We start from the raw sequence: 13,201 nt of genomic DNA, 5'->3' as shown, positions 1-13,201 counted from the left end.
AGGACGAGTGTGCTACGTTATAAGTGTTCTAATAAAATTTTCTACAAAATTTAACTGTTTAGATCTGAAATTGAAAATTTTCAACAACAAAAACTTCTAGACTAGCTTACTGTTAAGAGTAATGTCATCATAAACATTTTTCACCATAATTCAAAGCCGGGATTTACAAATACTTCAATAAAAGTCATTTACTTTCATAAATTCTAGGGGCAGGAATTAAAGCTATCCTACCATTATTTATTATGATTGTTGCCCCAGGTTGCCTCGTTGCCCCTCCTAGAGCCACCTAATGAATACAATGAATCTAGGATTTTGGTGTTTAACTATATATTCCCACCTGAAGGTGAGCTAGATTAAAATTATCCGTGCTTGCGATGCTTCCCTCAAAATCTTTGTCTAATGAGCCAAACAAAAGTTTTATCGGCATTATTCAGCCCGGGACACTCAAGCTTTTTTGATTGACACTACATGGATTCATACAGTCTGATTTTGGAAAAGTCATTTGAACACAAAGTGTTTAGTATAAGACTATGTCTCCGGCTATAGCCAACAAACTCAATGACAAAATATAGAGCCAAAATCTAATTTCAACCATCTTGATTTCATGCAAACTAGCTTTTGGAAACTTGTATATTGTGTGATTGAAAAACCGTAGAGAAGAAAAATAAAATTCAAACGTGAAAGAAATTTCAGCCACTTCAATTTTTCTTCATTCCTGCTCAGAATTCTCTTTTTCTTCACAACCATATTGTTTTTGTTTACAATGCCTAGCAATTGTGATCTTTTAACTTATCAAGAACTTTAGCCTGCCACTCAAAAAAAGATGAATAGTGCTAAAAATTACACTCAAACACCTTAATTTGACGTAGTAGGCAGAAGCCCAAAATACATGCGATACCATGCAATCAGACCTATGGAATAAATTTATTCTGAATATGATGCCGCATACAAAACACTATGAATGTCTAGAACTTCATCCTTTAACCTTAATTAAGAAGTTAGTTACTGTCACAATCTATGTTCCTATGTTTACAATCTAGGGTAGTGTCGTAATCTATGTTCCTATGTTTACAACCTAGGGTAGTGTCGCAATCTATGTTCCTATGTTATAACCTAGGGTAGTGTCACAATCTATGTTCCTATGTTTACAACCTAGGGTAGTGTCGCAATCTATGTTCCTATGTTTACAACCTAGGGTAATGTCACAATCTATGTTCTTATGTTTACAACCTAGGGGAGTGTCACAATCTTTGTTCCTATGTTTACAGCCTAGGGTAGTGTCACAATCTATGTTCCTATGTTTACAACCTAGGGTGGTGTCGCAATCTATGTTCCTATGTTTACAACCTAGGGTAGTGTCACAATCTATGTTCCTATATTTACAACCTAGGGTAGTGTCACAGTCTCGCGACTGTATATAAGATTCTCCAGCAATCAGTCTGATTGTACATGCATTTCCTGACTTCTATAGGTAGATGACACCTACTGATAAAAAATTTCACAGACTGGCATTGATAATTTGACAAAAATTAGGTGTGCTCTGAAGTATTGGTTCTGAAGAGGGAAAATAAGAAAACAGTAATGAAGAAGAAGAAGAAGAATAAATCAGGAAAGATGGGACAGTGAATCTACCTCTCATCCTTCATCATCCTATGGCTCATTTGACTTGCTCACTATATCCATCTTGCTAACTACTAATACTATCTAGGTAAGTGAACAAATGCATCTGGTCCATTTTGTTTAGCACCTAATATCACAAATGCAAATATATATACGCAAGTTTATGCGGAAGTTGTGTTGTATAGCACCACTATTAGCTTCAGGCTTCTTTTTTTTTTACCGTTGGTAACCGTAAAAGGAAAAATTCGGAAAAAATACGGTACAGGGATTGTAAAAAGGAGAAGAATATTTCTACTGTAGTTATTAAGGTTTTTCGGTATTGTCCAGAAATAAAAAGAAACAAAATTTTTCTAGAATACTAAATTTTGAAGAAACAAAGAAAAATAAATTGCTCTAGCTAAAAAAGAATTAAATTCAAATGGTGCAAGTAATGTCAATTTCCGGCAGTAGACCTAACCTCACAGATATTTGGGTGACTAGCAAAACTAAGATTTCAAGGACCTTCCAATTTTTATGAAAATGAACAAATTATTCAAATGTCATATCCAAGGCCCAAGAATTAATTGATTAAGAATTTCGAAAATCCTTTATCATCCTATTCCTCACTTTACTTATTCACTATAATTTAAGCGACTTCTTCATTTGAGAATGTGGGCAACAAGTCCAAGATACAGCAGAACCATGCAATCTAGCTATTGAGCTGTTTTTATTCGCCATATAAAGCCACGATTAAAACCTAAATGTGTAATACCTTTATCCTACGGCTAATGTGACGACTAATTGCAATCAGTCAGAACACCAAGCGCTTCCCGATTTCAGAACTGACATCGCATTCGAGAAAATTTCCTTGACTCAGCCATGAAGTATTATTTTTAAAATAAATAAGAATTGTATCTTTTATCACCGCGTATAATATGAATATGCCCATCTCTTTAACTTTCAATAACTCATTTAATTCGGATAAGCTAACTCCTCCACTTATTAACAGCTTCTTCTTTATGAAAAGTGGCGATCCTTCTTCACTTGGCAGTTGTTTTTTTTTCAAAATTAGGTTCTAAATTTTCGGTTATTATGGGTAAGGGTTCGTTCTAAACTATGTTATCCCAGTTTAGATAAGGTGGCAACCCTGATAAGGTCTATCTAAATCATATCTTATGCATTTTCCAGAGTGAAATTAATACTCAATGCCAAACTTATTATTTCTATTAGGACTTCAGACTGGTTCATTGCTTGAAACTACATGTCTTTTTTCAATAAGGTAAAACTTGTTACACATACAGTTTGGAAGGTGTAAAACTGTTTAGCTACTAACAAAAGCATATTGTTGCTGAACCCTACCTATTTGTCTCTTAAATACTTTTAGAATAGATGTCGAGTTCTGTTTCTGAAAAATTTCCATACAGTATCAGTCACGTACACAAACATTTATTTTGTAGATGGGTTGACATCGTCAAAACTACAGGAAATAACAATGTTAAAAAATCTACAAAAACTGTTTTTGTACTTAAAACCAACAAAAAATGATACCTGTAAATTTTCAACAGTTTAAATATATAGGAAAAAAGCAAAAAATTACCTCGCTTTTCCCGTTATGCAACTCCTGAGATGGCAAAAAAAGAAAAAATACGCTTTTTAGAAAAATATGTCATCAGCATCTAATGTAGCAAAGGAAGATACTTAAAAATTTAGAAGGCGCTACATACTCAAACAGATAGCTCAAATTAAATTGTCATTCTTATACCTAACCTTTCTGAAAAAAGCAAAAAAAAACGACCTCAGTCTCTCAAGAATTTTCAAAGAAGAGCAAAGGGTTCAGGCACATGTTGGGCGTGGTAGTACAGGGGCAGTACACCTCCCCCTTCCTCTTGGTTTATATGGTTCATTTCCGTATTTCCTTATGAGTTTTTGCAAGTTTGTCCCCCCCCCCAAAAAAAAAGAAGGGGGGAGTACATAGTATTCTCATAGAATGGGCACCTTTTTTTCACCTTCACTGAAAAAATTCAAAAAAAAAAAATCTTTGTTCCCTCTACATTTTTGCGCGTTGCCGACACTATAGATTAGCATCTCTGTATTTCTTGTTGCTTTTCTCAGGTCTATTTATTCTTTTCTCTTGTACCAGTAGTAACCCTGGGTTGTTTGTCACCTATTTATACCACTATAGGTCACACAAAAAAGATTTGGCAGTACTTACGACAGAGATAATACCCCCCCCCCCAAATCCTGATAGTATAATATTCAAATTAAATTCGAGAGAACTATTTAATTATAAAATAATAGCAGAATATTTTCATATAATTATTCTGGTGCTTTTTTAATGTCTGATTCATTAGATTATGTAATAAATTTGATCTTGGCTTATCTGAAAAAACTCTAAAGGTTATGCTTCCAGTTCTGTCCTAATTATCCGCCTATTTATACTGTTAATACGTATATGAGGGGGTTCGCCCCCTCGTCAATACCTCGCTCTTTACGCTAAAGTTCGAATTTTGTTCCAATTCTTTAAGAATGACCCCTGGATCACAAAGGCCGTTTAATTAGAATAAATAGCTCTTTTTAATGTACTAAAAATACTTTAGTGTAAAGAGCGAGGTATTGACGAGGGGCAAACACTCATATACGTAATAATATTCGTTCGTTTTAAGTTTTAATGTTGCTCCTCACTTTCAGTTGAAAAAACTTGTTTTTTTTTATTTAATTTCTGATCGTTTTCTTAAACAATGCTGGGAAAACCGGCGCCCCCTTCATGGAAAATTCTCTTCCCCCATGACAAATCTCTCCATGGAAAGATCCTCCCACGTAACCCCCTCCCCCGATTCTCCCACCAGAAAAAATCCTCCCTGAAAACGTCTGTAAACTTCCTAACAACCAATACTATATGTAAACAATGGGCAAAGTCCATAACCCGCAGCCCTTCCCCCGGGGACTGTGGGGGATTAAGTCATCCTCAGAGACATTGTTATTAAATTTTTTGACTATGCTGAACAAAATGGTTATCTCAAAATTTTGATCCCGTGACTTTGGTAAAAAAATTGAGCGTGGGAGGGGGCCTAGTTGCCCTCCAATTTTTGGTCACTTAAAAAGGACACTAGAACTTTTAATTTCCGTTAGAATGGGCCCTCTTGCTACACTCTAGAACCACTGAGTCAATGCGATCACCCCTGGGGAAAAAAACAACAAAAAAACAAATAAACACGCATCAGTGATCTTTCTTCTGGCAAAAAAATACAAAATTCCCCATGTTTGCAGATAGGAGCTTGAAACCTCTACAGTAGGGTTCTCTGATACGCTGAACCTGATGGTGTAATTTTCATAAAGATTCTATGAATTTTGAGGGGTGTTTCCTCCCTATTTCGATAACATGGCAAATTTTCTCAGGCACGTCACTTTTGATGGGTAACTCTAAACTTGATGAAACTTATATATTTAAAATCAGCATAAAAAATTCAATTCTTTTGATGTAGCTAATAGTATCAAAATTCCGTTTTTTTTAGAAATTCGGTTACTATTGAGCCGGATCGCTTCTTACTTACAGACGTATTTAAGTACAAACATTAAGTCTGGGTAATCCAAACCGCAAGTCAAGCACGGATCTTAAGTCAATGGGAGAGGGGCAAGACCTTATCTATGGGGGAGGGGCCTACCGGGTTTGACCCCCTCCCCCTCCAAAAAAACTGTTTGACCTGTAAAAAGTAGCAGAAGAATATTTCTATCCCCCCCCCTCCCCACCGAACAAAAATTTTGGACATGTCCTTGGAGAGGGGTATTTGGAAAAGAGGTCGGTTTAAATATTTAGACGTAAGTAACCATTGTTGTGTAAAGAATAATTGTAGCTATTCTTTTAGTAATTAGACTTCCAATTATTAAATGTTGTATTAATTTTTATTAAATTAATATTGTATTAATTTTAATTAAAGTAATTTTAATCAAATTCCTCTAAAAAAAATAATAAATGAATTAATTAAAGAAATTTTTACATACTGAGGACAAGCATACGAGGCGAATAATGTATGCGTTTCAGCCCCTGAAATGAACTAAATCAATGTAAATTATCGGGATATATATTGAAATTATTTCCATACTTGACACCCTCACCCCTGAAAAGCTTTTGACCATCCCAAAAGATGACCAAGAATACATTCCATCTAAATAGAGCAACGTGGCTAAAAAGATGGCTAATGAACAACTAAAACCCATTCTTTGCACCTTGGGTGTCCCAATCGGTGAAACTGTAAAGTTGACTTTATTGGAATATGTGCTATATAGCACATATTAGTGTTAGATTAAAAATAATTCCCAGCCGTCAGAGGTTCAAGAATAGGACTACAGCTGAGTCCGGTATATTTTCCCTGGGACCAAGGCCATATCCAGAGTGGGGGAGGGGGGTGGTACCGAGTTTGAACCCCCAAAAATTTTTGTCCGGCTTGTAAAAACAAAACAAATATGCACATAAACAAATTTTTGTTGCGTTTTTTATTTTATTTTGTCGAAGTCCTGAATACGCCCTTGCCAGGGATGTTTTCCAGCTGGAAAGCTGAATACATTGCTGGAAAGGCCCTTGCCTTTCCAGCAGATCCCTCCCTAAATTATAGATTATGGCTAAGAATAACCACTTTCCAAGGTTGAATATTGTAGTAATTATAATCACTTTATGTACCCCAAATTAACATGGAACATTAACGCTTCTCTTTAACATAATTTTGTTCCATTATCTTGGCGACAAGGATCTGCAAATAGGCTTCGATTGATCCTCTCTACTAAACGTACTTTTAAGATGGTTCTAATAAATAAGCTACTTGAATTTAAGGCTAGGGACAACTAGTGATTATTTACTGTTTATCTTACATCGATTGTTATGGCATGGTGTCATCTGTGAGCCCTGGAAAGCTAGTAGAGTATATCCGCTTTTCCGTATTATCTTCTCCTCTATCTTTTACTTATATGTTTCTTGTTATCCTTATTTCCTTCTGCCCATTTCTCTTTCATATTACAACAGTTTTGCTTCATCTTTCTGTATTTTTTTTTTCTAGTATTTTAAGTGTTCATTATTATTCCATTTATTGAATACTCCAGTTTGGATCTGAGACTTCTTCACTGCGTAAATGTGCAATTGGAATTATTGCATTCCGTTGTTGTTGAAAAAAAACATCTACATGTCATAAATCCTATTGTTTGCACTTAACTCTGTGGTAGCACAGTTGATTGATACTCTGCTTGATAATACGGGGTCTAGGGTTCGATTCTCGGTGCAGCCAGTTTGGGTGACAGGTCTGCTACCTGTCCCTGTAAAAAAATGACCCAGCAACTGGAACGTCAATTTGACGCCCTATAAGCCATCAATAGCTTTGTATGATTTTTTTTTTTTTCACTTACTTTTTGAATTCGTGCGCGATTGATATACCTTCATCTCTCAAGCTGGCTACTGTCACGTTGACACGTTGCCTTTCTGTTCCAAAATAGTAACTAGCAACCCTCAAAGCCCATAGAGCCAAACTTCCAGTTCCAACGACTAGCACATTGCATTTACCTACAAAAAAGGGATAATAAAAATAAATTCTTTTTTCTATATAATTACCATAAAATTCAAATTCTGTTGTTATTTTTCCTTTATATAGTTTTGTCTTTAATCTTTTTCGTTACCATTTTTATGTCTTCTTTTATCCTTTGGGTCCTATTTGCCAAATAATTTTTGGCAAAACTGTCCAAAGTAAAACTCCTTCTTGGTACTCAATGGAATCTAGAAAAAAATAAAGAAAACGGAGAACCTTCTACGTAAACTTAAAAAAAAAAGACTTTTTCGCATGCTGACCAATGGTCTGCGTTATGAAGGCACCGAGCTCCTGATTCTATGCCTTCGGCCGGGAGTGCAATGTGCGATTGGGGGCAAATCAACCGACACTTCCCGTGTTTTTCCCCTAGATTTCTCCGGATACCCGTTTAGACCTGGGTCGATTCTGGTTGAGCTTATAAGATCCCACCATCGACCCCCGTACCAAATCAAATAACCAGCGACATCAGGACTCCAAGAAAAGAAAAACCCAGGAAAAATCAAACGGGAGTTATGTTACTTTGTCTTCGAAATCTTCACTAGAAGGCTCACTATTGCCATTTTAGGTCTCTATAGGAAACTATAAGCAGTAAAAATTGCTTTCTGACCTATATTAGAAGTCTCGCTCCATGCTCACTTGGAAATTCCCAAATTATCTTCTGCGTGGTCACTAGCGACTCATTAAAGTGTAATATTGTAATATAACAAAAATGATGTTTGAGTTAATCTTAACTATGGATTCAGGGCTTCAAAATACGATTCACAAGCGATGCCTTTTACGAGACACTGTGCCACTGAGGTTGTTTGAATTCAAACCCATCTCCTGTCGAGAAGACAGATATATTCTAGAATGAAATCACTAATGAAATAAAAAAAAACATTCAGCGCTCCAATTCACTTTAGCATTGCTAAGATTTAGAAGTCACAAGCTTGGCCGTCTTTCCTTGATATAGAATGTTTCGGTCTCAACGAGAGGCTGCTTTAAAAAGGTTAAATATCTATATAAAATAAAACCACTGCACCTCTAGATTTTATGCCATGATCATTGTTGTTCAACTATGTGGAATAAAAGTCCTTTTTAGAAAAATTTAAAGTTCTTCCCCAGGGACTAAGACATAAAAGAGGAATTTTCCCCATGAACTACGTAATTTGAAAAGATCCATTTACGTCGGACGAAATAAAATCAATACACAGATGTAACCAAGAAAACTTCGTGGACAAGGAACTCTATAGAAAAGAATCCTAAATTTTTCGCTCAACGCTCAATAATCGTGAAATTAGAGGACAGAATACTCTGCCCTAAAAGTGCGTCAATTAGATAACGGTTTTGATGCCATTGGTATCAGAGCTGAGTTGGAACTGCATTGGACGATCTTGTTTTTCTTGGCTTTTATGACCGTTTGCATATTATGTGCAACGCTGAATATATTTGTGTTTAAATAAGAATCTATTCTATTAGAGCAGCAACAGAAATAGCGTTTTAACCTCGTTTTTTTTTAAGATAAATTCGTCAAAACACTTAATAAGGGGCAACTTTGATCTCAATTATGGATAATTCTGGAACAGAACATAAAACAAAAACATTCCAAGGGGGAAGCACCAGATGCTCCATCCCTGGGTTATGCATTTACTTTGCATACATAAATTGTAACCCCTTCCTAAGTTTACGCAGGTAAAAAAAAAAGGATAAGGCAAAAGGTTTACAGTCCCTATCGACAGTGCTGATCTCCGTTTCATGGCTCTTCAACCAGGAAGTTCAACGCAGGGTTGGGGGCCAGCAATCCGCACACCCTTCCCGTTTACCATCCCTAGATTTCTCCAAGTACCCACATAGAGATGGTTCGACTCTATCAGAGTCATGCAACTGAACCCCGTTCCAGACCAAATAACCAGCGACACCAGAACTCAAACCCCTGTCGTCACGAACAAAGGATTTTAAGTCTAGTGTGCTAACCACTCGGCTAGGAGGATTGAAAAAGGATAGAGTTGAATTAAACTCACCCTCAGGACCCCGTTCTGAAAAGATCTTCCTGACATATGGTTCAGCTTTCTGCAGTGTATTAAGGGCCCAGAGCGCTCCAGTTGGCAACATAGCAGCAACACTCATGGGCATATCTGTAGGCAGCTTCACCAAGTATTTGACATCAGGGACACTGACGTATTCAGAATAGCTGAAATCATTAACAATTAACAAAAGCTGAAAACACTAAATATTATTTTTGCTTTGGTCTTTAGTCTGTCAGCATTTAGAGCATCTCAAATCATTAACAATTAGCAAAAGTTAAGAAGCACTGAAATATTGCTTTTGCTTTGATCTTTAATCTGCCAGCATTCAGGATAGCTGAAATCATTAACAATTAGCAAAAGCTGAAAACACTGAAATATTATTTTCGCTTTTGTCTGCCAGAATTCAGAGTAGCTGAAATCTTTAAGAATTAAAGAATGGACGTTTGGGGCCACTCTTCCTGCTAGCTCGTTCGCAAGGCCCGGTACATTGTTCAATCATGTGCGGTAGGTGATGACTGGGCTAACTTGACCTTGTCAAAATCGAAGTTCCCTGTCCATCGTTGTCGTGGCCTGCGTCGTGGACAAAAGCCATGCAGATATCCTTCAATTGCGATTTTCGGGAGGCGGCTCGGCTCTAGTCTCTTGACGTGGCCGAACCAGAGCAGCTACTGTTTTTTGATGTTGCTGAGAATAGTTTCAGTGGACTGAAGCCTTTGGTGAACTTCCACATTTGTGATGAGGTCAGTGTATTTGATTCTAGCAATATGACAGAGGCATCTCATCTCGAAAGCTAGATGTTTTATTTCGTCTTCGGTTCTCAGTGTCCATCTTTCGCATTGATACATGACAATGGGAATTACTAGACTATTGAAAAGGGGCATTTTGAATTTATTGGATAGATGGTTACTTTTCGAGAGGTTTTCTAGTCTTCGGAAGCTAGAAAGTGCAAGCTGACGTTTCACGTCAGATCTATGGCAATTATCAGAGGAAAGTAGGCTACCGAGGTACAATAAGTGTTTAACCGTTTCAACCTGTCTCCCACCTAAGATGATAACTAGTGGGTTGTCTAGTTCATGTCTCGTAGTTATCATGTCCTTTTTCTTGCTGACATCAAACCCGATCCCGAAGAGTTTGGTGGTATCGTAGAATTTATCAGCTTGTTCTAATGAACTATAGAGTTTATCAAGCCCGGTAAACCCCCTGGATACGGCCGTGGCCCAGAGCCAAAAAAATCCAATTTTTTTCATAAAAAGATTAAAATTAACACCACACGTAATTAACCTACTGTACATGTAATACCCTAATTTTTTTTTAAAAGACTGGAGTTTCTAGCATTCACGGAAGTGTAGAAATCACACTTTAAAAGTCCTTTGATCGAAAATGATTCAAATCCATGGTTTCAATCCTTTAGGGAAAAAGAGGGTCAAAGTATATTCAAGGGTTTGAATTCCGTTAAAAGTATTTTTGTAGAACAAATATTTGGATTTTCGCGTATTTTAATGTCTTTCCCCCAAAAATATTGTCTTAAGCTTTCACGGAGGATTCTCCAATACAGCCTTGCACCCTCTATAGGGAATGTCTGCCGTTTTACTTTTCTTTTACTCAAGTCCTGTGGTGCCGCAGTGAGATTGATCTCTAGTTAGTAATGCGGGAATCTAAGTCAAGTCCAGCTGCAGCAACCCGCCGCGGGGCCCAGAATATGATTCCCGTGACGAGATTATGCGAAAGCATCTCCCTAATAATATAAACAAGAATTCATTTTACTCCTGAATATAGCTCTTGGCTAATTTTAGACAGATATTTCACATCTGTCTTTTGTCACAGATATAAGTAAGTGTAGTCAAAAAATTAATTCAGCAATAAATTTAAACAATAAGACAAATTCATCATCATATTACTCCACAGGTCTATGGCCAGAAACTCATTGACAATTTTCGTTTTAATTATTGGTTTGGATTTCGATTTAAATCTCTGCCTCCTAAAAATTGATTGTTCTTAATTTTATACTGCATTCAAAATAAAAACAAAACACAAAGTACGGAGCAATACCTGCCACATTTTGCCTTCCTGAAAGATTATAATCTGTGATAACTTGTTTACTCGAATGTTACTCCAAATGACGCTATCTTTACCAAACAAATAAAATTTAGATTAGGAAATAAAAAATTATCGTTTAACTTTAAACTTTGATTTTAATTAGTGCCTCATTTAGCGCGCATAATATTTATATATTACCTTTAAATGACACTGAAAAATCCCTATTAGAAATGTTCACATTCACAGAAGTAACTCAATCTGAGATTAAAATAAACTAGGTATAATTGAAATCCCTAAAGTTAAATAATATCACATCTTTAGAAATCTTATCGTTGTTCAAAAGGCAGAAAAGCGAGCACCTGGCTGGTGTCATGCCTCTGTGTAGGACTAGCAAATATTTTCTTAGACTACACTGCTTTTCCCTTTACAAAAAATTAAGAGATAAAAACGGGTTTAATTGGATTTTCTTTTTATGTTTGATTTATTTGCTTGTCTTTTGTTTTTACTCTTGTGTATTGTTTGTTTATATTTTCCTTTACATGATCTGACTATTTTTTTTTCTCTCTTTTCCTTTTTTTCCCGGTTGATAAAGGCTCCTGGATGTGGAGTTGAAAAATTCAGATTGTTTTATTAGTGAATGTATTGTTTTTTGGCTTTTTTTTTTTCATTTCGTTTCTTTGTCACTGCATTATCTAAATTCAACCCGATTTTCTCTTAATTTTTCGTAAGTGAAGGAATAGAAAAGCTTAATTAAGATTTAGTATACATCAGAAATTTTCATAATACATTTTACGGAAGTGACGGTAAGTTATGTAAGTGTCTTCTCGCAACTATTACGGAAAAAATGCCAAAACAGTCAGCTAAGATGAATAAAATGTACCAACTTTTAGGCAGTCACGTAATTTCGTCAAAATCCTGGGGGAAGTTGGAGCCAATTTTCCGAAATCAAGTGAAATATGTTTTTTTAGCATTAGCATTCAAAGGAATATTTTTCGGTAATCGATTACTTGTAGGACCACAAATTTCGTAGTTAATCAGACATACCCACCGTAATTCGTCTAATGACATCGCCTGATGACTGCTACAAGCAGCACAGCCATAGCAGTGCTAGAGGGGGCGTAGCGATATTCAGTCTAACTGAAAAAATGGGACAAAATTATAGTCAAAATGATAGTTGCCAAATAGTATTCGCGACTTTTATGTTCCAGTCGTAAATGTTTCCCATAATCTTGACCATTAATAGAAGAACATAACCGTAAATTTCACCACTTTTATCATACAGTGAAAGACATACGATGCAAATTCTTTGATTTTTTGTCTGGAAAATGAGATTTTCAAACTGTTGTTTAAGGGTTATTTCACAAGAGATTTTGTGAAAAATTCTGATTGGCTCACATTTGCGCTAACTAAATTTCGGTATTAGTAAAAACCTCTTTATGAATGGACCTTGAACCAATTGACTTTGACTCAGCGTGAAGAGACTAGAGGCCGAGAGACCTCTTTCTTTTCAGAATACTAAGTGGAAAACCATGTGTCGATTATACTGGATCTTATATGGGTATCTTTTTTCAGTGAATCATAATCTTTGCAGCTTAGGATTTGCAGCGTAAATCAGAGAATGACTGGAATACAAAATTTCAAAAGATTTGGGCAGACCCACCTTCTAAACCCGTTTCCGAAATTCCGAAATTTTAAAAGAATTAAGGCGTAGAAATTATTTGATTCACGTATTTCCTGAACCTAATATATCCTTTTGCAGATGTTACAAACATGACAAGAGAAAGAGCATCGAACAATATAATTTTCTATCCTCCAATATTATATTTAATCAAAAAAGAACGTATGCCCTAGTTAGTAACAATTACAAACATTTTTTCGCGAAAATGTCTCCTTGAAATTCATTAAAATAAAAGCTCTACAACAGCAACTAAGCTTACACAAATATTTGGTGCTATGAACAAAACTATGCCGTCTATTCTGACAATATACTGA

The 13,201-nt window shown here is 36.0% G+C and overlaps 1 protein-coding gene across 2 annotated transcripts in view; it reads right to left on the bottom strand.

Annotated features, from left to right (window-relative positions):
• Positions 1 to 13,201, bottom strand: part of Drat (Death resistor Adh domain containing target) — an 84,153-nt gene that overhangs the window by 17,489 nt on the left and 53,463 nt on the right. Inside the window, exons 5-7 of one of the 2 annotated variants that reach the window (XM_089085746.1) lie at positions 9,167 to 9,336; positions 6,991 to 7,144; positions 3,197 to 3,220 (exon numbers count right to left, since the gene is read on the bottom strand). In XM_089085746.1, coding sequence (XP_088941872.1) covers positions 3,197 to 3,220; positions 6,991 to 7,144; positions 9,167 to 9,336 — 348 coding nt within the window. The remainder of the gene's footprint in view (positions 1 to 3,196; positions 3,221 to 6,990; positions 7,145 to 9,166; positions 9,337 to 13,201) is intronic. The other variant, XM_089085747.1, reaches the window with a different exon arrangement.

This window comes from Artemia sp. Qi Xiang Cuo, chromosome 3, assembly GCF_049724085.1.
Source record: "Artemia sp. Qi Xiang Cuo chromosome 3, ASM4972408v1, whole genome shotgun sequence".
Taxonomy (NCBI): Eukaryota; Metazoa; Arthropoda; class Branchiopoda; order Anostraca; family Artemiidae; genus Artemia; species Artemia sp. Qi Xiang Cuo.
The sequence above is the reverse complement of the archived record's forward strand: the minus strand, read 5'-3'. Positions and strand labels throughout refer to the sequence as shown.